The 23,650-nt window shown below is 34.8% G+C and overlaps 1 protein-coding gene across 14 annotated transcripts in view; it reads left to right on the forward strand.

Annotated features, from left to right (window-relative positions):
* The window catches only part of LOC109075178 (neuron navigator 1-like), a 77,117-nt gene that overhangs the window by 35,025 nt on the left and 18,442 nt on the right, over window positions 1-23,650 (forward strand). For 5 of the 14 annotated variants that reach the window (XM_042726617.1, XM_042726620.1, XM_042726618.1 and 2 more), the window contains 11 exons: window positions 6,135-6,273; window positions 9,170-9,473; window positions 13,183-13,915; window positions 14,863-15,267; window positions 17,017-17,058; window positions 17,145-17,299; window positions 17,377-17,553; window positions 18,904-18,956; window positions 19,172-19,195; window positions 19,475-19,552; window positions 21,040-21,048. In XM_042726617.1, coding sequence (XP_042582551.1) covers window positions 6,135-6,273; window positions 9,170-9,473; window positions 13,183-13,915; window positions 14,863-15,267; window positions 17,017-17,058; window positions 17,145-17,299; window positions 17,377-17,553; window positions 18,904-18,956; window positions 19,172-19,195; window positions 19,475-19,552; window positions 21,040-21,048 — 2,119 coding nt within the window. The remainder of the gene's footprint in view (window positions 1-6,134; window positions 6,274-9,169; window positions 9,474-13,182; window positions 13,916-14,862; window positions 15,268-17,016; window positions 17,059-17,144; window positions 17,300-17,376; window positions 17,554-18,903; window positions 18,957-19,171; window positions 19,196-19,474; window positions 19,553-21,039; window positions 21,049-23,650) is intronic. The other 9 variants (XM_042726619.1, XM_042726621.1, XM_042726629.1 and 6 more) reach the window with 5 other exon arrangements.

The raw sequence follows: 23,650 nt of genomic DNA on the forward strand, positions 1-23,650 counted from the left end.
AAAGAAGAAACAGGGCGACTCTTATTAGTTAGAGACAAACCAGAAACTGTAACACCAACCTGCAAGTGCATGTTCATGTTTACAGAGGTCAAGGTCAAGACTTGAGCTGCTAATTAGAACTTCCAAAGGTCTACAAAGGCTTTTCTTCCTTTTGAAGTGTAAGGATATTTTATTAGTCAGTTTACTGTTGGAGTAACCGTGCTTGTTTGAATTGGTCACCTGGTAAATATCTCAAGACTCAACATGATCTTTCTTTCCCCAGTGTATTGTGTCACGAGTGGATTGAATCCATTTTTTTCTCCAATATGGGTGTAACTCAAAACATAGTCTCAGCTGATATAAGTGCTAAACACTGGGAGTTGTCACAAAGCCCCAGATGCATTTCATATGGACTAAAGTTGGGAGGAGAACATAACTACTTAATATTTCAAGCCCAAAAAAAACCTCTCCACCCAAAGTCATTTATTTTTTTTATTTTTTTTTTTTTTTAATCACAATGAATACAAATGAACCAGCCAACTTAAACTGTAGCCAGGAATAATGATGCTTTAAGGTTCTGTCATCAAATATTGGTCTTCCAGTCAAATTTAGTAAACTGAGCTGAATAGCTTTGCTCCATTCTTCACAAAGACCCCAAAGGAGCTGTTAGAAGTTATGGGCCCACTGCAGCCTCTATTCCTGTCCACACCTGAGACGTCAGTGAGAGTGAAACCCAGTTCAAACATACTAGACTAAGTTATTTAGAGCTTTTAGTTTCTTATCACTTAGATTTTACTCATCCTCCCTGTATTTAGTAGTTATTAACACATTATTGGAGAAACAAGAGCACGTTTTGTCTCCAAGCGTCTCATTATCAGACTTCTGACTATTGTCATAAAGACTAGTCCATTTATGCTATATATCAATTATTTTTCACACAGACTAAATATATAGCAAAATTTAGCGTTACTTACAGTAATACTGAAAATAAATGTTGACAGTATTTAAGGTGTAGGGTGTTTTAGGATGCATTTTCTGTTATTTAATTAATGTTAATTGCATTATTTTATTTTTGTCGTGTTTTAGCCTGGTGTGCACCATGCATCTGTGTGTGATTTTTGCCCATGTTTTATAGACGGTTTATGATTAATCGTTTGGCTTTGTTTTACCACCTGTATTATCATGAAGGTTATCAGTACATTTTAAGGTAAAAGTAGATTCTGATACTTCAAGTAGATTGGTATATATGTTATCATTAAATCATTTTAGGAAATATGTGGTTCTATAGGTTGACAAACTGTTGGTAAACAGGCACAAATATGCCATCTTGTAATATTTGTATCTTTGTCAAGGGCAGAGCATTACTGTAAATTGGACAGGATTTTTTTTTTTTTTTTTTTTTTACAGTGTGCACTGTAAAGCTGCTAAAGAAACTAGCTGTATTTCTTACGTTGTATTTCTTTTTCCATTTCAAACTCGTACCTTTTGGGCTGTGTTTTCTCAGCGGCTGTGATGGATGATTTCCTGAGTTATTTGGCGTTTTCCACTGAAAGTTCAGATGAGATTGATGGCACCGTTGCCCATTCTGGAGACCACAGCGGTTCCTCATGAAACGTCCCTCAGCCCAATATAGAGACAGCAGCGTTTCCTGAGAGAGGGAACATTTTATCACTGAGAGTGAGTCTGATGGAGCAAAGCTTCCCTCGGCCCTGCTCTGTTCTCAGACATCAGTCACAGCTTATGTCTGTATGTTTGAGCTTCAGCTTCTGCATTTTAGTATTATTTATATACTACAGTATTATAGTATTTATTAATATTTTGAATTGGCTTTTTTTTTTAATCTTATTAATCTGCTTATTTTTGAAAGATTTTTTTTAGCTAACATACAGTATTTTATTTAAATTTTTTCAATTAATGATCATTTTTAAAGTTTCATGACTTTTTTATTACTTAAAAGCATACATTTTTATTTTTTAATCATTTTTAAAAATCTTCGCATTATTTTTTTTTATTTCTGTTTTCATTTTTGTAATTTTAATACTTTTATGTAAGTTAGTTGCCAAGACAACATTTCAGATTTTCACATTTCATGTTTTTCTTATCTAATATTTATATCTATATTTTATTTTATTTTAACTTCAAACAAGTAACCCGGCAACCACCTAGTACACCTTAGCAACTGCTTTGACATTTACCTAGAATGCTTTAGCCTTATTACAATGAGTTTTTCACATGGCAACCCATTTTTATTTTAAATTTAGCTCATGTTAAAATATATATTTTTTATATTTTATCTTTAATTTTTGTATATTTTATTCATATTATTTTATTGCATCATTTTATTTATATATATATATTTTTTTTTATTTAATTTGTCAATTTTAGGTTTGTGATTTTAGTGCATCAACTTTACTTCAATTAGTTGCCACGGCAACACTTCAAATTTCTTTTGTTCCTTTTTTTTGCATGTTTTTACATTTTTCTTAAAGTAATCTAATATTTATATTGTATTTTAATGCAATTTAAATAAATGTAAAGCAATTTAAAGCTTTTTTTTTCAATTACTAAAAAGATTTTTAAGTTTTATGACTAAATGACATGATTTTTGCACATGGTTGCACTCTTATTTTCTTTAGAAAATGTAAATATCTAGTCATTGACTTGTTCTTTGGTCTTCTCATTATGTAATATCTCAGCGTGGTAATCACAATTCCCATTTAAATGAAGCTAAAACTAGCTGACACAGACTTCGGCTGACTTTTGGCTCCAGTGTGCCACCAGTTCATTTCAAACGGGTGGAAATAGAAACTGATGTGGAAAAGAAAAACATTAAGAAATGTCTTTGCGGGAGTCGTCTCTAACCGTTGAAACATGTAGGCAAGTCCATTCTCTCCCCTCTGTGCTGCACAACCTGTAATTAGCACAAATTGCTGGCTCCTTAAGTTGTTCTTCCGAACATCAACAAGCCATTTTTGTCCTCTGATTCTTTGGCACCCATTATTCTTTTTTCCATCTCCGTAGACCCTGCTGAGTCGGAAACCACAAAGTATTTCAGACCCAGCGTGATGCAGATAGAGACCGAGATCTAGTGATCATGACTCAGGTTCATTACTAACATCCCACGTGTGTCATTTGCTTAAAGGTTCTTCAGTGGCTCTTTAAAGCACCTTATGTTCAGATAGATCGTCCAAAATCATCTTTCACTGCATCCATCAGTATGTTTTCTTGTTTTCATGTAAAAATATCTCAACTCTTTGATGCAAGAATTATAAAATTACTGAATAAGAAAAAACTGTTTTTAAAGAATTACGTTACCATTTTAAGAGTAATTTTTTTATTTATTTTTATCATTATCTTTTTACTTTTAATTACAGACGTATTCATTAATTATCTTTTTTTTCTAAGTTTTATTTTGAGGGAGTTCCACATCTGTTTACTGAATCTTTTTATCCTTTTTTTTTTGTAATAAGAATAAAATCATTCCTGGTATTTCCTTTTATTATTATTTTGAGAGAATTATACATCTGTTTTCTTAATTTTTTTTTACTTCTTTATCACAAATGTAATTATCACATTCTTTTTATCAAATTTTTTTTCTTTTTCATTTTATTATTTTGTGAAAGTAAAACACTCAATTACTTTACTGTTTTGTTTTTAGTTATTAAGAATTAATTTATTTATTTATGTATCTGTTCACTTATTTTTAATTAATTTGAAATCAATTTAATATTCATCATTTTAGATTCTTTTCATAACTTTTCTTTTTATGGCATTCCACGCTTGTCTATTTTGTTTTTTATTTTCATTTTTTATTAAGAATATGGCAGAAATTCCTATCTTGGAAATGTCAGTCTTTTTTATTATAATTTTGAGAAAATTATCTTTTTACTTTTTATTATGAATGTGTTTATGGTTTTTATTATTTATTTATTTTGTTAAACATCCATTTATTTCAGTGTTTTTACTTATCAGGAATATAATTATTCCCAATCTTTTTTCTCTCATTTTTTTGGATAAAGTGAAACATTTGTTTATTTAATAATTCCCAAGAATATAATCAAGAATGTAATCATTCCCAAAGTGTATTTTCCTTTAAAGGTTTAATTTTGAGAGTTTTCCACATCTGTTTACAAGTGCAGATAGTGTAGATATTGGAGAGCTACTTAATGCATCACAACTTCTTGTATTTCTTTTAGAATAGAAATCACAAAGACGTCTAAAGAGGAGAGTTTGAAGAAGAAAGTTCAAGTTTAAATGTGCAGATCTCGCATGGCATTTGTCTTCACATACATATGTATGTTTCAGGCCTAAATCACATCTTTGTCATGCAAGACTGAAGATGAATCATTATGATCCTAGTGTGGCTTTCCCTCTTTCAGAACAGATGGACAAACCTCAAAGCCGTAGCATTTGCCAGAAAAAAAAACCCATTCGTAGTTACAGCGCTGATGCTTTGCCATTCATAAACTCACTGACCTTAAGAACAATACAGTTATTTTAAATCTCTCCAATCACTACCCATCACTCTTCATCAACACATGCATCTACATCCCTTCCAATGTTTTTGGGAAGTAATCACAAGCCAGAACTGAGCTTGTGTGGTAGACTGAGTGTCTGGTCGTATGGTGAAGACATCTGTGCCATTACGAGACCCTGCTGTCTGTTCCTGGGTCAGGTAATGGAGCAGAAAAGTTCTCATAGAAAAGACAAGTGACAAATGATTTCTCTGATCACTGATGATCTTAATGGTTTCTCCTAGACAATACTGAGATGAAACTGAGATCAAATAATGCTACTCTGATCTTTCTTCTGAGGAAAAGATTTCAGTTTCAGGAGAGGTTTGCTCTGAAAGCTATGGAAGCTTAGTTCCAGTACGGAATACAAAAATGTATGACTTTATATCTCACAATACCAACTTTGTTATCCCTTTATTCTAAGAACAAGTCAGAACTGTGAGACATAAACTAAAAATTGCATGATATAAACTCAGAATTGTGAAATATAAAGTTGTAATTACAATGTTGGAACAATTTCTGTGGTGGAAAAAAAAATATTTTAAAGAATTTAGAGAGATTTAATCTCAGAATTCTGAGAGATGTAAACTTTGATTATACTGTAAGTTTAGGACTTGCAAATGCACAAGTCTGATTCGTCAAATATAAATTCACATTTGAGAGAAGAAACAACAGAATTGTGAGATAAAAAGTCACAATTACCTTTTTTTAAACTCTATTGCATAAAAAAATATTGCAAGATTTAAACAATTTTTTTAAAAATTAAAAAAAAAGTCAAGATTTCGAAATGTAAACTTGTAATTACAGGTTTAGAACTTGTAATTGTGAAATATAATCTCGCAATTCTAAAAAGAGAGAAGAAGAGTAGGAATTGTAAGATGAAAGTCACAATTCAGTGGCAGAAACAAAAAAAGCAAAAATAAATAAATAAATAAAAATAAAAGCAAGTTGTAAACATGAATTAATGAGAAAAAAAAGTCAGAAATGTGAGGTAAAAAAAAAAATTCACAAATACCTTTTTTAATATTGTTTTTATTCTGTGGAGGAAAAATGTCAATTGCGAGATGTAAACTAAGAATTACTAGTTTTATAATTCACAATTATGAAATAAAAGCTCGCAGCAATTATGTTTTTAATATTTTTATTTGCTGAAAGGAATGACTTTCCATAGAAATCCAAAGTGAGAGTAAACTCAATATTTTCTTCAGTCTAAATGGTCTAAATGGTTCCTTAAAGAACCTTTAACATCTGAAGAACCTTTCTGTTTCACAAAAGCTTCTTTGTGGTGAAAGAAGGTTCTTCAGATTGTAAGAAAGAGATGGTTCTTTAAAGAACCTTTGACTGAATGGTTCTTTGTGGAATCAAAAATGGCTCTTCTATGGCATCGCTGTGAAGAACCTTTTAAGCACCTTTATTTTTAAGAGTGTACATTCACTATTGATTCATTTGTGTCTCATTTTATCTCCCCAAAAGAAATTTTAGAAGAGAAACCAGAAACAAATGAATCATAATAGTAATTCTTCTGACTCTGAGCAAGACAGTGTGTCCTGGGTGTGGTCCTGTGCTATCTTGCGTAATTCAAGCTTTCCTGGTTTCTTCTAAGCATCTGTATCTCCTCTGTGTGTGTGTGTGTGTGTGCAGTTGGGACGAGAGCAGCTCCATCAGCAGCGGTTTGAGTGATGCTTCTGATAACCTGAGCTCAGAGGAACTCAACGCCAGCTCGTCTCTCAACTCCCTCCCAACCACACCTGTGGGCTCGCGACGCAACTCCTCCGTCATGGTGAGCAGCTCAGAGACCAGGGTTTTGTGCACCGAAAGGTTTGGCTCGTGTTTTTGAACCTTGCTTGTTTGGATTTAGTAAAACTTGGCATAAATATCTACTGGTATACACTGCTAGTTAATAAATAACCAAGCAGGTTTGGGACATCAAATAGTTTGCACTAAAAACATGATTAAATGTTCCAAATGGGATTACATTCTTTAAAACTTTAGATTGCAGTTGTTGTAAAAACATGCAGAGAGTGGAAGTCTATGGAGTAACACACCTCACACCTTTTTTCTGTTTGATTTTACAAACGAAGGGATAAGAAATGTGTTTCTGTGGTAGGAAAATATCCAGAACTCATCCAAATAACCAAGTCAGTCATGTTCCTAGAGTTCCTAGGTCTGTGTTTTAGATCAGTCTGCAACTAAAAATGATGCAACAATTTGAATATGAAGTTGGCCATATTCTGTGCATGAGTTAGAAACTTTACTTGCTGTTGGTATGATTTTTTTATTTAGAAAGTATGCATTAAATTGATCAAAAGTGACAGTACAGACATGCATAATGTTACAGAAGATTTTTGTTTTAAATAATTGCTGATCTTTTGAACTTTCTCTGCATCAACGAATCCTGAAAAATCATAAATGTTTCTTGAGCAGCAAATCAGCATATCAGAATGATTTCTAAAGGATCATGTGACACTGAAGACTGGAGTAACGATGCTGAAAATTCAACTTTGATCACAGAAATAAATGACATTTTACAGTATATTCAAGTAGACAACAGTTATTTGAAATTGTAATGATATCTCACAACATTTTTTGTTTTTACTGTATTTTTGAACAAAGAAGTGCAGTCTTGTTGAGAACAGACTTCTTTCAGAAACATAAAAAAACAACTTACCAACCCTTTTTACTTAACTTATCATATGGATAATTAGCATTTTTTTTTTTTTTTTTTTTTTTTAAATGAAATAGGAACATGCAACCAGTTCTTAAAAACTAAAACTGGATGTGGGCACCAAGGCACATATTAAAATGACTTCCATATCTGTTTTTGACATTGTTTTTCAGTTCTTTCTCTGGTAAACACTGACATAAAATATCCTCTGAGGTTTGTTCAGTTTCGAGACAAGAGAACACAAGACGTCTTGACAGTTTCAGGCTGTGGTTTGGTGTTTCTGCCATCTTCAGTTGAACGTGTCTCTGGTTTGGTAGTCTGCAGTTTTTCAGTGTTAAACGTACAGCCTGAACACTTCTACAGCTGATAAAAAGCTAAATTAAACAGTTTCTGGTTTGCGACTGTTTGTCACACTAATTTGTTAATGTTATAGAAGCATCACAAATAATGATTGCAAATAATGCAACACAAGCGAAGTATGAGACACACGTGTATCACATTCACCCCCTGCAGTCAAAGTCAGGCCGGGAGAGCCAGCACTTACTTTAAAAGCCTGGCTTTGATTTTCTTGGATGAATTAAGAGCAGCTGTTTCCCATTGGGCACGTCTTTTGCCTGTTTGAAGTGCTCGCTATCAGTTCACCAAGAAATCAAACCTTTGTTTTCCTCGTCATTAGAGACGCAAATACTAATTCTCATACAGACGAAAAGGAAACAATATGACTTTTAATAGATTTCTGTTGCTATGGTAACATCATCATAGCATGTTACATGAATTTTTGAAGATGTTTTCAATGTGCCATCTGGTCTTTACTCTAAGACGGCATGAAAAGAGAAATGTCATATTCTTGGCATTGGCAAGTGCTCTCAGTACAATGTCCAAATTATCCATAATTGGCATGTTATATATATATATATAAAATGCAAAGTTATTTCCATCTGAGAAATGTGCTCTGTTTCTTTCATGTAGACTTCATTATTGAAGTAAAACCGTGTCCATAAAATAGCATCAGAAGATCCAAGTGTAAATGTGGGAAAGTCTTTTAGAGTAAGACTCCCTGAGCTTTGTTTTTTTCTTCTTCTTGAAAGCTCATAATAATTTTTATGTTTTACAGTCAACACAGAGGCTGGCTTTTGATTGTGGTTATTACATTCTAGATAACAGAAACACTTACATCATTCATAGTGTATTTGTGTATTTCAGAGGCCTCTGTCCAATTGGTTTTACATGAAAAATATGTTACATCATAAATGAGGGGAAAGTAAGTCATAAATGAGCTTGCATGGAAATATGAACTTTATAATGTCCAAGTCAAAAAGTATTGACTAAATATATATCTGTAGACTAATAATATATTCTTCATGTATATTTCAAAGTATGAAATGCATATATTTTATTATTTTTGTTCTATGAAATTTAGTGCAAATATACTACCATTCAAAATTTTAGGGCCAAGATTTAAATGTTTTTGAAAGACGTCTCTTCTGCTCACCATGGTTGCATTTATTTGATCAAAAACAGTAAAATAGTGAAATATTATTATTTAAAAGAACTGTTTTGTATTTGAATGAGTTTTAAAATGTAATTTATTTCTGTGATCCGCAGCTGAATTTTCAGCATCATTACTCAAGTCTTCCGTGTCACATGATCTTTAGAAATCATTATAACATGCTAATTTGCTGCTCAAGAAACATTTCTGATCATTATCAATGTTAAAAACAGTTGTGCTGCTTCTTGTTTGTTTGTGGAATTCGTGATACATTTTATTTTTCAGGGTTATTTGATTAATAGAAATGTCAAAAGAACAGCATTTATTTGAAATGTATATCTTTATATCATTATAAATGTCTTCACTGTCGCTTTCGATCAATTTAATGCATTCTCGCTGAATAAAATTTTCATTTCTTTAAAGATAATCTCTGACCCTAGAGTTTTAAACATTAAAATGTTGTATAGTATGATCTCCCATATTAAATCTGCTCTTCTAACAGACGCTGTACTCTGTGTTTAGTTGCGGACGGATGCAGAGAAGCGTTCTCTGGTGGAGAGTGGACTGGCGTGGTACAGTGAGGACAGCAAGTCCTTACGGAAGGCTGATGGAGTTTATGACACAGGCAGCCTTAAGTCAGAGCCTTCCAGCAAGTGGAGGAAAACTCGGCTGCCAGATGGTTCTGCGCAGGACAAGACGGGGAAAGGAGAACTGAAGAAACCTCAGAGTCTAGGACAACCTGGGAGCTTCAAAAAGGGCCGCAATCCTCCTGTGGGCGTCACCTCTCCCATCACACACACTTCACAAAGTGTGCTAAAAGTTGCAGGTAATTTCATTTTTTTATTTTGTATTTTAAATTGTATTTAATTTTAAATTTTGTTTTATTTTCTATTTATTTTGGTGCTATTTTTGTGTTTTATTTATAAAAAAAATAGTTATTTTATATTATTTTTTTTTGTTTTTTTATATATATATATATATATATATATATATATTTATCTTGTTATTTATGTTTTATTTTATTTGCAGTTGAATTGTTTTATATTGTTTTTAATGTTATATGTTATTTATTTATTTATTTATATTTTATGCGGGTATGTGTGCTAATATTTAGGTTTGACATAAACAGACTGTATATTTGGATTTTAACATATTTTAGACATAAATTCATTCAGGGGACCTGTTCTTGGCTGCAAAAAACAAAAACGTTTTGTTCTCCAGACATGCATCTTGACTTTGTCATCCGGCATGCAGCTCCAGAAGGATTATATATTAATGGAACTATATCATGAGTTGGAAATGAATCAGTTGGACAAACTTCTACGGTTGTTTATGTTACTGCTGTCATCCATAACCTGCTATAAATGAAGACCATGTGCTGTACAGAGTTTGGTGAAGTGTCTCTTCAGCAGATATCAGAACGATGACTCTGGTGGAAACTTATAAAGAACCACATGAAAACTATCAAAACTGAGTCTTAACTTCAATAGTTCAAAGTTCTATCATCATGTACTCATCCTCATATCAATCCATGTAAAGCTTTACTATGCAATGAATGCATACAGTGACCAGGGCTGCAAAAATAGAGAATAACAAACTTTAAAAGGGCCATAAAGCTAGTCCATGTGACTCAGTCTTCTGAAGTCATATGATAGATTTCTGTGAGATTTAAGTCATTAGCCACAAAAAAGGGAGGAGGGGTGGAATCCTTCTTTTTGCTGCATCTTTAAAACCTCATTAAGTCATGCTGGTTTAGAATTACATGAGGATGCATAAATTAGGGTGAATTATTCCATTAACTCTTCTTCATGATGTTTTTGACTTTCCTCAAGTGCTTGAGCAGATTTTTTGAGAGAGAAGCCTGTCAGGTTTATCTTTTCACCATCTTCCGTTGATGCATTTTACCTGTAGGCAGCCTAACCTTTCTATGCTGGATCCATAGTTTACAATGACATTTAAATGTCAGCGATCCAGTGCACTTAGAAGAAAACCAGCAACTGTTTGGCACCGTATGGCATTTTACTTTGTCATACTGATATCCTGTTATTAAGGTACCTCACAAATGGCAAAAACAAAGTCACCAATTTAAGGAATATAAAGCCTAGAGGTCATACCATTGAATAAAAGAGTTGGTTTCTGTTGTTTTTGGGTTGTGTGGCCACTTTGAAGTAAAATTACTTCCTTTATATAAAGAAATTGATACTTTTATTCAGTAAGAATGCATTAAATTGATCAAAAGCGACACTAAATATTTGTATTTATTAATGTTACAAAAGATTCTATTTTTATTTCAAATTGATTCTGTTCTTTTGAACTTTCTATTCATCACAGACTCCTGAAAAAATAAAATGTATCAGAGTTTCCACAAAATATTCTGCAGCATAGAATGATTTCTGAACGATCAGGTGACACTGAAGACTGGAGTGATGATGCTGAAAATTCAGCTTTGATTACAGAAATAAATTACAATGAACAATATATCGAAATAGACCATAGTTATTTTAAATTGTAAAAATATTTCACAATATTACTGTTTTTACTGTTTTTAATCAAATACTACTAGATGTACATACTACAGTACTTTACATACTGCAGAAGTCATAAGAGTAAGTATATACTACTGTATGTACTATGTAGTAGTATGTAGCTACTCAAATAAAGTCTGGAAACAATAAAGTTTTCAATATAAACAGTATATAAGCAGTTTTTAAAAATATTTTGCATGGAAAGTGTGCTTGAGTGATCTCATAATGGCATTTTTAAGTGGAAAAATTGAAATTAGATGCAAAAATAAATCATTGATAATAAGCAGGCATGTTTTCAGGCATTTGCCAGCATGCCACGCTCAGATAATGCTCTCCGCTTGATGATAGTTTATCTGTAGGCACTTTGAGAGCTTCTGTCATTAGTGTTCGTTCAGTGATTAAAGCTTCATAGAAACTCATCTATCAGTAATTAGTCATTAAACCTCATTAGCTGGCTCTTTTTCACTGTAGTGTGCAGATGCTCAGGTCACGCGTGTGCTGTGTTTAGATCTCGTGTAGGCCGGGACGCTCTTTATCTTTTTAAGTGTCTGTAATTAAATGCAGATGTCTGCTTGTCCTCGTCTTCAACAGCAATGACTCACATACTGTAGATTTAGGCCACAGAACCTTAATCATGGCTTCAATCGGGTCCTCTCCATGACTTCATCTGAAGTCATACCCCCAAGGCTTTCCTACACACCTTCCTAATGATACGTCTCTGACCACACCGAGGACACTGATTCAGCTTTGTGTGTGTGAAAGGAAATGAAGCTTTATTGATGATGAGGTCAAAAACTGTGGTGGTACTGTACTATGGTATAGTGATGGTAATAGCATGGTATTTTGATGTATTGCATGGAGCTGAATGAGTATCATATTCATTACAGTATGTAGTTTTTACATGACATTTAAAGGTACTAAAATAAATGCAATGGGATATGTCTAAAAACATTTGGTATTTTCATCCTAGAGGAAGATTTTTTTACTCACAGGTTGCTTTTCATGTTTTATTACAATCAATTTTGTTCGTTTGTGAGGATTTTTTTAGTTTTCTGGGTTTTGGCTTTCATTTGGATTTGGCTTGTTTAAAACTGTATGTTTTAAAAGATAAATAGTGTTGTTAATGATGACTAAAGATAAAACTGTTACTTTTTTTGGTTAACTGAAGTCAGTTTAGTTTGACACACTGTTATTGTTGTTATTAATATTTTGAATCTGGTTTTTTTTTCTAGTTTTTTATTTTTATAGCCTTTTCATTTGAATTTCAGTAAAAAATCTTTAGCAAAAATTGTGCTTTTTGTCATTTTAGTAGTTATTATTTTAGTTTTAGTTATTTTAGTATATCATCAAACTAATTACTGAAATAAAGCTGAAATAAAATAAAATATAAATATTATATATTAAATATTAAAACATTTGAGACTGGAATGAAAATTCAAAATGTTGCCCCGGCAACCAACTGGGGAGAAAAACTACATTTACTCAAACAAAACTGGAAATAAAAACAAATTTTTAAAAAGTATAGCAAATTACTAAAATTTAAAAACTAAAAGTAAACCAAAAATATATAAATAAATTCTAATTCAAAACATTAGCAAATTCCCAAATAGATTATACATAACATTAAAATAGCATTGTAACCACAAATAAAACAATTGGACATTTTAAATTTAGAAGAAATTTGAAAGAGATTTTGGTTTGCAAAAAATGGAAATGATTTTATAGTTTCAGTTGCCCTTTATGGATGAAGTAGAGAAGTCTAAATGATATAAAAAGTTCATATATAATTTTAAAAGGAGTGGATTTTTCAGAACAGTACAATGAAAATATTTTTATGAAATGACAAAAAATTGAAGCTACCTAAAAGTATTCTGTATTTCTGAAGGCAGTGTAGGAGTGTTGTGTAAATTTAGAACTAATATTTCACTCTGCATCTGTAATGGTTGGTGTTCTTGGGTTTAATGCACAAACGAGTGGCGCTTAATGACTGTTGTCTCTCTTTCTTTATAGTTTCTAAAGGAGACACTAAGGCGGTTGACAAGGTGAAAATGTCCGTCAAGGCAACGGGTCTCCAGCGTTCACGCTCCGACGCGGGCCGGGACAACGAGCACCGCAAGCCTCCCTCAGGTCTGGTCAAACCCTCCGCCGGAGCCTCCTTCGGTTACAGGAAACCTCCGACCACTGGAACCGCCACCGTCCTGACAGCAGGAGGCGCCACTATCACCAGCGGCTCGGCCACTGTGGGCAAGACCCCCAAGTCCTCTGGCATCCCCATCAAACCCGTCCCAGGCGGAGGCGGGCGCAAAAACAGCCTGGACGCCAGCGGCTCCGAACAGGGTTTCCTGGCACCCAACGCTCGCGGGAGCATTCAGTATCGCAGTCTGCCACGACCTGCCAAATCCAGCGCTATGAGCTTGACCTCTCGCCCTGTTAGCAGCAGCATCGATGCCAGTCTCCTCACCCTCAAACCCGTACCGCCTCTGCCCAACACCATGCCCACCAGAGGAAAAGATGGAGGCGGCTTGAAAGCGGCTAGTCGCCAGAGCACCACGGGACCCGTCAACCAAACAGACCGAGAGAAGGAGAAGGAGAGGGCTAAGGCCAAAGCCGACCTGGAGATCAGCTGTCTGAAGGCTGAGAACCAGAGCGACAGCTGTGCAGACACTGTGGAGAAGATCCACCGAGTGCGGAGGACGAGCTCGAGTAAATACCCAGAACTGAGCTCTCCGACCAGCACGCCAAGGTACGACCCTCTGCACAGATACATAGATCAAATCAAATTCACTGCAATCAGTTCATTATATTAGTAAATAATTTTTTTTTTTTTTTTTTTTTTTATAAATTACTTAAAATATATATTAAATGGAATTAAAGTTATAAAAAAAAATTTATTCAAATGTAATTAAATGTTTGTGTATAAATTTTATTTTTATTTTATTATGTATATATTTATTATATTTTATTTATATTTATTAAAAAATTATATATATACACACACAGAGTAAATTTATTCTATGCAATTAATTAAATTAATCATTTTAATTTGCCCATTTTTGTTTTGTGATGATTTTGTTTGTTCTAAATTAATGACTATTGCCTATTAAATGAAATGCTATTTATTTATTTATTTGAAATTCATTTTATTTTTAATTAATCAACTGGTAAAAAAAGTATATATTTATATTTGTAAAATCTATATTTTTGATGTTCTATGTTCGATACAGTGTTGTACATGACACAATTTTTAGTTTTTTAATAAAATTATTTCATTTGAAAATATCATGCAATGATTGTCACGATTTGTTAAATAGTTAAATATTTTTAACAAATATTTTTACACCTAATGCTTCTGGTCCATGGCAATTTAAAAATCATAACAATCCATGATATTTTTCAAATATCAAATATTTTTTAAATAAAGTGTGTTTTTTCTTTAATAAAATTGGCATAGGCAACATTTTTGCAGGAAATATTCTGCAGATGCCTTGTTTGTTTTTATTATGCAAGTTATGCTACTCAATTATTTAAAACCCTTTCTGGAAACGGACATCAAGAGCCTCTGAAGTTGATTTTATGGTTGGCAGCGTGTTCTTCTTTGGATGCTCTGTATTCCCTTTAGTACTCATCTACAGAAGGTCTTTGAGTTCATGACGTTACTGTAGATGATGGTGTGTTTTTTGACTCTAACAGGTTGCTGAGCAGTAAGTCTCTAGTTCACCCTCCAAGCCTGGCTCACCTAGACAAGCTCAACTCTAACAGTCTGGACTCCTGTATCACCATCCATGACCTTCCTCCAAAGATCCCTCCCTACTCCAAGCTGCAGGACCTGGCGGGCTCCCGCGTGTCCCCTCGACTCACCCCGAGCCCTGCGCCGGTGCTCCACATCGACTCTCCCAGCTGTTTCTCAGGCCAGACGCTGTCGGTCAGCAGCTCCCCCATCCTCTACCCCAAGATGTCCGGCCTGCACCGCAGCATGGAGTCTCTGCCGCTTCACATGAGCGTCCCCACCAAACCGGATCTGGGAGAGCGGGATGAAGCCAGGAGTACTGGGACGTGGGGCGCAGGCAGCCGGACGTCCATCACTTTGGGCGACAGGTGAGTTTGGGTCTGTTTATTGGTTGTATGATGTTTATCTGAGCCAAATAGAGCAAATCTATCATTTTATATATAATAATGAATGACTGAACCTGGTAAAACAGCAGCATAAGTGGTCACCAGCATTGTTTTGCACAATTGGACACTGACTTAAAGTCCATATTAAATCAATATTGTGGATTTTAGTTCACATATCTTAGCTTTTTATGGCCATTTTTTTATTATAAATTGTTGTATTATTTTAATAATTATTATACTATATATTATTATTATTAAATATGTATATACTAATGTCATGTAATTGTTAAATTAATTCTGTATTATTATTTGTCAATTAGTATATTATTTTATTGTATACAGTATGTAAATATAAATATATTTATGAAAATATAAAATACACTTATTTTTATGTAATTTATATTAATATAATTAATAATTATACACTGCCATTCAAAAGTTTGTGATCAGTAAACTTGTCATTTTTTTTTAAAGAAGCCTCTTATGCTCATCAAGGCTGCATTTATTTGATCAAAAATACAGGAAAAAAAACAGTGATCTTGCAAAATGTTATTACAATATAAAATAATGGTTATATTTTAATATCCTTTAAAATATAATTTATTTCTGTGATGCAGCGCTGAATTTCTAACAGCCATTACTCAAGTATAAAGTGTCACATGATCCTTCAGAAATCATTCTAATATGCTGATTTATTATTAGAATTATCAGTGTTGGCAACAGTTGTGCTGCCAAATTTTTTTTTTTTTTTTTGGAAACTGCTATACTTTTTCAGGATTTATTTGATGAGTAAAAAGTTAAAAAGAACAGCTTTAATTAAAATTATAAATCTTTTCTAACAATATAAATCTTTGCAGTTTGTTATCAATTTAACACATCCTTGCTGAATTAAAGTTTGAATTTCTTTCAAAAAAAGAAAGAATAAAAATTTACTGACCCCAAACTTTTAAACGTTAGTGTATATTGTTAGAAAATATTTCTATTTGAAATAAATGCTCTTCTTTTTATCTTTTTTATTCATCAAAAATCCTGAAAAAACTATCAAAGGTTCCAAAATAATATTAAGCAGCACAACAGTTTCCAGCACTGATAATAAATCAGCATATAAGAATAATTTCTGAAGGATCAGTGACACTGAAGAATGGGGTAATGATGCTGAAAATTCAGCTTTGCATCACAGGAATAAATTACATTTTAATGTATATTAAAATAGAAAAATTTTATTTTACATTGTAATAATTATATATTAAATTATATAATTGTAATTAACTAACACATCTCTTGGACCAGCTGTTATTTTAACAAAAATAACAATTCTTAGTAATAATAATAATAATAATGTAATAATAATAATATGTAAATTTATCATTGTAATTATTAATTATCAATTATATATTATTGATTTGTATCATATTATGTCTATATATATTACCAAGTTGAATAAAAATATTATTATTATTATTATTATTACTATATGATTTCTATTATATATAATTTTGTGTTATGTACCACACTGGTATTACTGTATACACTACATTTTCCAAAAGAGCACAATAAAATATTTGCTGTGAGAGAGTCGCCCCTTGCTGGCATGAGAGCGACACAGCAAGACGCAGAATGATTAGTTAAACAATCAGATGACCGTATTGGACTGGATATCAGTGTAATGCTGACCGTGTTAGTTTGGGGTGAGCTATTTATACTGTATGTGCTGCTCTCTACCCCTCCCAGTTTACAAACTGATAGGAACACCTTTCCCAAGAAAGGATTAAGGTACATCTATTTTATCTAAAATCAACTAGTACAGCATTGCAGTGTAAGATGGTTCTGACCCACGTGTGTAATGCTTTCTTCCACAGTCGCTATGGCAGCGGCCAATCAGAGGGAGAAGTGAGGGAACGCCGTCATTCCCACACGATCACGAGCATGACGGATTCGGAGAGCCCACCGCAGCTGCCCTCGCCGACACACGTGACACAGTCCTTCCTGGGAAAAACACCGCCAACCAACGTGGGTGAGTGAAGTCAAACACTTCTCAGGTGTAAGATTTTACAGCAGATGCACATGAAATGATGCTCTCTCTTTCTGCAGTGGCACCAATCCCAAGTTCAGGCTCTGGTTCCCAGATCACACGCTCCAACAGCATCCCGGCGAATGACATGGGCTACGAGCTTTATGGCACGTCTCCTCTGGGCAGCTCTCTGTCTCTGGCCGACCGACCAAAGAGCATGATGAGATCCGGATCCTTCAGAGAGCCTAGTGAAGACGGTGAGCCATGGAGACTGTTCAGGAGCCTGCTCCTTGATTTGATGCAACATGCATATATGTGAGGCTGGAGCACAAAACCTGTCTTAACTCGCTGGGGTATATTTGTAACAATAGCCAAAAATACATGGTCATTGTATGGGTCAAAATTTTCGATTTTTCTTTTATGCCAAAAATCATTAGGATATTAAGTAAAGATCATGTTCCATGAAGATATTTTGTAAATTTCCTTTCAATAAATTATTTAAATCTTAATTTTTGATTAGTAATATGCATTGCTAAGAACTTCATTTGGACAACTTTAAAGGCGATTTTCTCAATATTCTGATTTTTTTGCACCCTCAGATTCCAAAGTTTAAATAGTTGTATCTCGGCCAAATATTATCCTATACTAACAAACCATACATTAATGGAAGGCTCATTTATTCAGCTTTCAGATGGTATATAAATCCCAATTTCAAAAAATTGACCCTTATGACTGGTTTTGTGGTCCAGGGTCACAAATGCTTACAAGTGTTTAAATGCAGATAACAACTCAGACTAACCTAAATGTGTTATCTGTTGCTTTTAATGGAGAGTAGATATTTTTAATATAACTATAATAGCCTGACTTTTCTGTCTTTTAGCATTTTCTGGTTCAAGAATTTGATGTTTTTTGATCTAATTTTTACTGATAGCTCAATAGCAGTATGGTTTTAGTATTACTTATATACTTTTATAGTATTTATTCATATTTGAATTAGCTTTTATTTTTAGAACTTAGATGATTTTTTTTTTCAGTTGCAGTTCTAATTTCGTTGCAGTATAGTAATACATTTAAGTACTGAGTAATATTAATTAACTATCGTCTTAAATGTTTCTATTTAACATAATTTTTTTCCCAGATCATTTTGGTAGTTCAAATTAAAAGGTTTTTCATTGGATATTTGTATTTCATTTCCGCTTTAATTTCAACTGGTGAAAAAAAGTTTTAGTTTTTGTTAACAACACTGCTTCATGGCCAAAGAAGATATCTAATAATACGTGAAAATGAAATGGAAACTTAGCCTATTTCCTATCATAATGCACATTTCTTGTCTTATTTTGTATAATTCATCAGTGCATGATATTCTAATCAGCAATCGGCAATAGACGGACATCAGTCAAGTCACTACCTATGTTTTCATGTTAAATATCTTTATTCTTTATTATCTTTATTTCATTTAGAAATAGACCATATTATTCAAATAAAATTGGCTGCAAGCAGTTTCCTGTTGACCAGTTATAAAGCAAAATGCAGCAATGACTTTTATTTTTAATTGTGAAACTATGGCTCTATCCTGTATTTGTGTGTAATTTCGCTCTCTTTCTCAGTTCATGGATCTGTGCTGTCTCTGGCCTCGAATGCCTCATCCAACTATTCGTCGGTGAGTAGAAACTGATGCAGCATGTTAAAATTAGGTTGGTTTCTGTATTTGAATGGCTTTTGTATATGATTGACAGTGAATAGAACACATAATCTGATACAGACGGCTCTTTATTTCCTGAAATTTCTCTTAACAACCAGCCTTTTTTCTCTGTTTCCTGTCCTTGCTTGCTCTTTCTTGGTCTTTATCACCACTTCTGTACCATGCACTCTAAGACTGAAGAGAGAATGCAAGGAGAGGTAAGAATTTTCTCGTGCAGAGCATGACAGCCTCTCTTTCTCCTTTGCTTCCTCTTATATTCTGCTGTTGCTCAAGAAAAAAACAAAACATTCATATTCACGTTTGATAGCGACTCATTCTGCACGATAAATGACACATAAACAACCAACTATAGTTCTTTTTTATGTGACATCATCGTTACAGTAATTGCATTATAGTTAAATGTCAAACCATTTGCTGACCTGTGTTTTGAAAATACCTTGGATTTTTAATGTTTCTAACTCATTCTACCATCTCAGCAAATCCGGTTACTGAGGCGTGAGCTGGAGTCATCTCAGGATAAAGTGACCAATCTGACCAGCCAACTCTCAGCAAATGTACGTGCAAAACACCACTGCATATACACAACTGCAGATTTCAAATTGGTATTTTTTTGGTATTATTTTAGAGTGATTCATTTCAGAATTTCAGAATTCATAATTGCATATTATATATTTATCAATCACATTTCATTATTTTATTTTGTTATTTTGATTGTTTTCATTTAATATTTGTTATTTAATTGTATATCATACAAATTGCATGTTTGTGTCATAGTAGCTATAAGCAAAAGTCTTCATACTTAAATGTCCATAACATGTTGTCAGAGTTGTTTGTTTTTCAGTCACACTGTCATGTCTATGCCTTCACCAACATTTCGACGTTCTGACACTTTTCTCACCTTTTTAGTCATCATTGCTTGTTTTCCCAGGATTATTAATTAAATAATGAGTGTTGCCATGTAATGTTGATTATTGTAATTTACAATATTTCTAGTGTTTTAAATCCAGATCACTTCTCACTGCAAGTTCCCACTAACCCCAGCTGCCTTCAGCTCACCCTGCATTGATCTGCTGCTTCAACACAGCTGGCTTCAGCAATACACTCACACACTGGGATGACTGTCGAATCTGGATGGGATTAGATTTCACAGAGGAGTTTGTGTGATTCGGACTGTATTAAAGGGCACCTATTATGTAAAATTCACTTTTGCATGTTGTTTGAAAATAATTGTGTGTTGGCAGTGTGTGTACAGTACAAAACCACCCTAAAATGATAAAAATCCACCCGCTCCTTTTTTATCAATCCCCATAAATTATAAGCAGTGTCTTAGAACGAGCTGTTTGCAGAATCTGTGTCTGTGCATGTGCTTCGGATGTGTGCACTTATAAAACCCTATATCAGAAGTTAAAACTAACACGGCTTTAAAACGCATGATTTCAGCATGATAGAAATAATAATCAAAACCAAACAGATGTTTTTTTTGGCAGAGTATCTGAGACGCGCTGTAAAGGCACAGCGCTATTCTAAAAAAGGGGGCAGGGAGCACAAAAACAGTGTGTTTCTGCTTCCACTCAAAATAGGCATTTTCAGAATGATGCTGTATAATAAATGATCCGTGTGGTGTTTTGAGCTGGAACTTCAAAGACACATTCTGGGGACACCTGAGACTTTTATTACATCCTGTAAAAAGAAGCATAATAGGTGCCCTTTAAAATCACTAATTCTATAAAACACAATTTTACCTAATCACCTCAGGAAAAAGTATTCCTGTCTGAGTAAAGATCTACATTACAGTGTGCTTTATATGGGTGGAAACAAAAGTGCCCACATAATCATCTCCAAGGGGCTTTAATGAAACATTTTCATTTCTGATGCAGATCCCAGTGCATATATGAATGTGTGTGTGTGTGTGTGTGTGGGTGTGTGTGGGATGGAGGGTTGTGGCCCTATAGTCCTAACAGCACTGTCCCTCTCTCCCTGGCTGATGTCCTGTCCCGGCCTCTGATGACTGACTGCTGCCTGGGGTTGCTGGCTGTTGCAGGCAGGCCAGGTTTGTTGGACTGTCACTCGCAGCCCCGTCCGTCGCTGTTGCATGTGTCCCCCCCGCCCCACAGTGTGGCGCTGACTGATGATGTGGAGTGGAAGTCATTTATGTTTGCTCTTTGGCTTTGGTGTCATCTGGCCGGGTGTTGATGATGTCATAGAGTTGATTTTGGGTGCTGTATGAGGGAACCACAATCGCAAACACTGACATAGTTGTGAATGTGCACTAATTGAGGATTGCTTTTTTTTATCTGAACAAACTCTTAGCCCAAATTATAAAATTCTGTATGAAACTGTACGTGTCCACCCTGGAAAACCACCCAAAACAACCTAGCAACAACCCAAAATATCCTTAACACTTGCAATCCCATAGCAACCACCCTAGCAACTCCTTAACAACCACCCAGAACACCCTACCAACCATGTAACAACAGCCTTAGCAGCCACTCCGAACACCCTAGGAACTGCATAGGAACATGATAAAAACACTTTAGCAAATGCATAGCAACACTATTCAATTTACTTTGTCACTGTACATAGTAAAATAACATTCTGTCTGGTAAGTCTCAGTCACAAAAGAAAACAACAACAACAACAACAACAATGAATAGCAACCAACAATAAATAACAAACAGCAACTGTTGCAACAAAAAGTGCATTATTATTTCATTCAGTGATGTTCTCAGTGAGCTACTGTAGCAACTACCGAGAATACCTATGCAACCTCAGAGCAACACCCTAGCAACCACCCAAAGCCATTGAAATATCATAGCAACCACCTTAGTAACTACCTACAGTAGCAACCACCTAACACACATTTAAAACCACTTGCAGTGCCATAGCAACCTCTGAACAGCTTAGCAATCGCAAAGAAACCTGCTGGAATCATCCAGAACATCCTAATAACCACTTAGCAACCATTGAGCTGGCAGTAACCACATAGCCCTAGTAACCATATAGCAATACTTTGGCAACTATCCATAACACCCTAACAACCACTTAGAACACCCTAGAAACCCCATGGCAAATCCAATGTACTGATAAACACTGAGAACACCTTAGCAACCACATATAAATGCCCTAGCAACCACCCACTACACCCTAGCAGCTGCATAGCAATATAAAAAACATTCAGAACACTTTAGCAAATCCATAGGAAAACACTAATGCACTAGAAACCACATTACAATGACCTGGCAACCATCCATCGCACCCTAGCAAACGCTTAACAAACCTTTAGCATCCATTTAGCAACATTCTGCAGCAACTGCCTAGCAATACACTAATAATCCCTCAATAAAAACATTAGCAACCACATAGAAACACCCTGACAAGAACACACCTCTGGAAACCACCTCTGGAAACCACCTAGCAACACACAAATAACCGCTCAGGACACCTTAGCAACCACATAGAAACACCCTGACAAGCACTGAGAACACACCTTTGGAAACCGCCTAGCAACACACTAATAATAATTTAGAACACCTTAGCACCCACTGAGAACACACCTCTGGAAACCACCTAGCAACACACCAATAATCATTCAGAACACCTTAGCAACCACTGAGAATACACCTCTGGAAACCACCTAGCAACACACCAATAATCATTCAGAACACCTTAACAGCCATATAGAAACACCTTAGCAACCACCTGAACACACCACTATTCTGGAAACCACCTAGCAACACACCAATACCTGCTCAGAACACCTTAGCAACCAATAATAGAAACAGAACACCCTGGCAACCACTGAGACCACACCTCTGGAAACCACCTAGCAACACACAAATAACCACTCAGAACACCTTAGCAACCACTGAGAATACAACTCTGGAAACCACCTAGCAACACACCAATAATCATTTCAGAACACCTTAAGCAACCATATAAAAACACCTTGGAAAACCACTAGCAACACACACACTTCTGGAAACCACCTAGCAACCACACCAATAACACCTCTGGAACCCCTTAGCAACCCAATAGAACACCCTGGCAACCACTGAGAACACACCTCTGGAAACCACCTAGAGCAACACACAAATAACCACTCAGAACACCTTAGCAACCACTGAGAATACAACTCTGGAAACCACCTAGCAACACACCAATAATCATTCAGAACACCTTAACAGCCATATAGAAACACCTTAGCAACCACTGAGAACACACTTCTGGAAACCACCTAGCAACACACCAATAACTGCTCAGAACACCTTAGCAACCAAATAGAAACACCCTGGTAACCACTGAGACCACACCTCTGGAAACCACCTAGCAACACACAAATAACCACTCAGGACACCTTAGCAACCACATAGAAACACCCTGGCAACCACCCACAGCAGCCTAGCGTCACGGCGGCGTTTTTGTTCATGAAATGTACGTCTAGTTGCGTATGTGGATGCACTAGCTGGAGTCACAGTGAGTAGCATGATGGATACTGTATTTTTGATCAGGTTTATTCCATCATCTCTCTTTCACACACACACACACACTCTCTCCTGTAGCGTGTGTGTTGTCACATGCCAACCTCATGGTTTTGTCCTTTCCAGCCTGCAGGTCATCCTTTGTTCACCATCCATCCATCCAACCATCCATTT

The sequence above is a fragment of the Cyprinus carpio genome, chromosome B6, assembly GCF_018340385.1.
Source record: "Cyprinus carpio isolate SPL01 chromosome B6, ASM1834038v1, whole genome shotgun sequence".
Taxonomy (NCBI): Eukaryota; Metazoa; Chordata; class Actinopteri; order Cypriniformes; family Cyprinidae; genus Cyprinus; species Cyprinus carpio.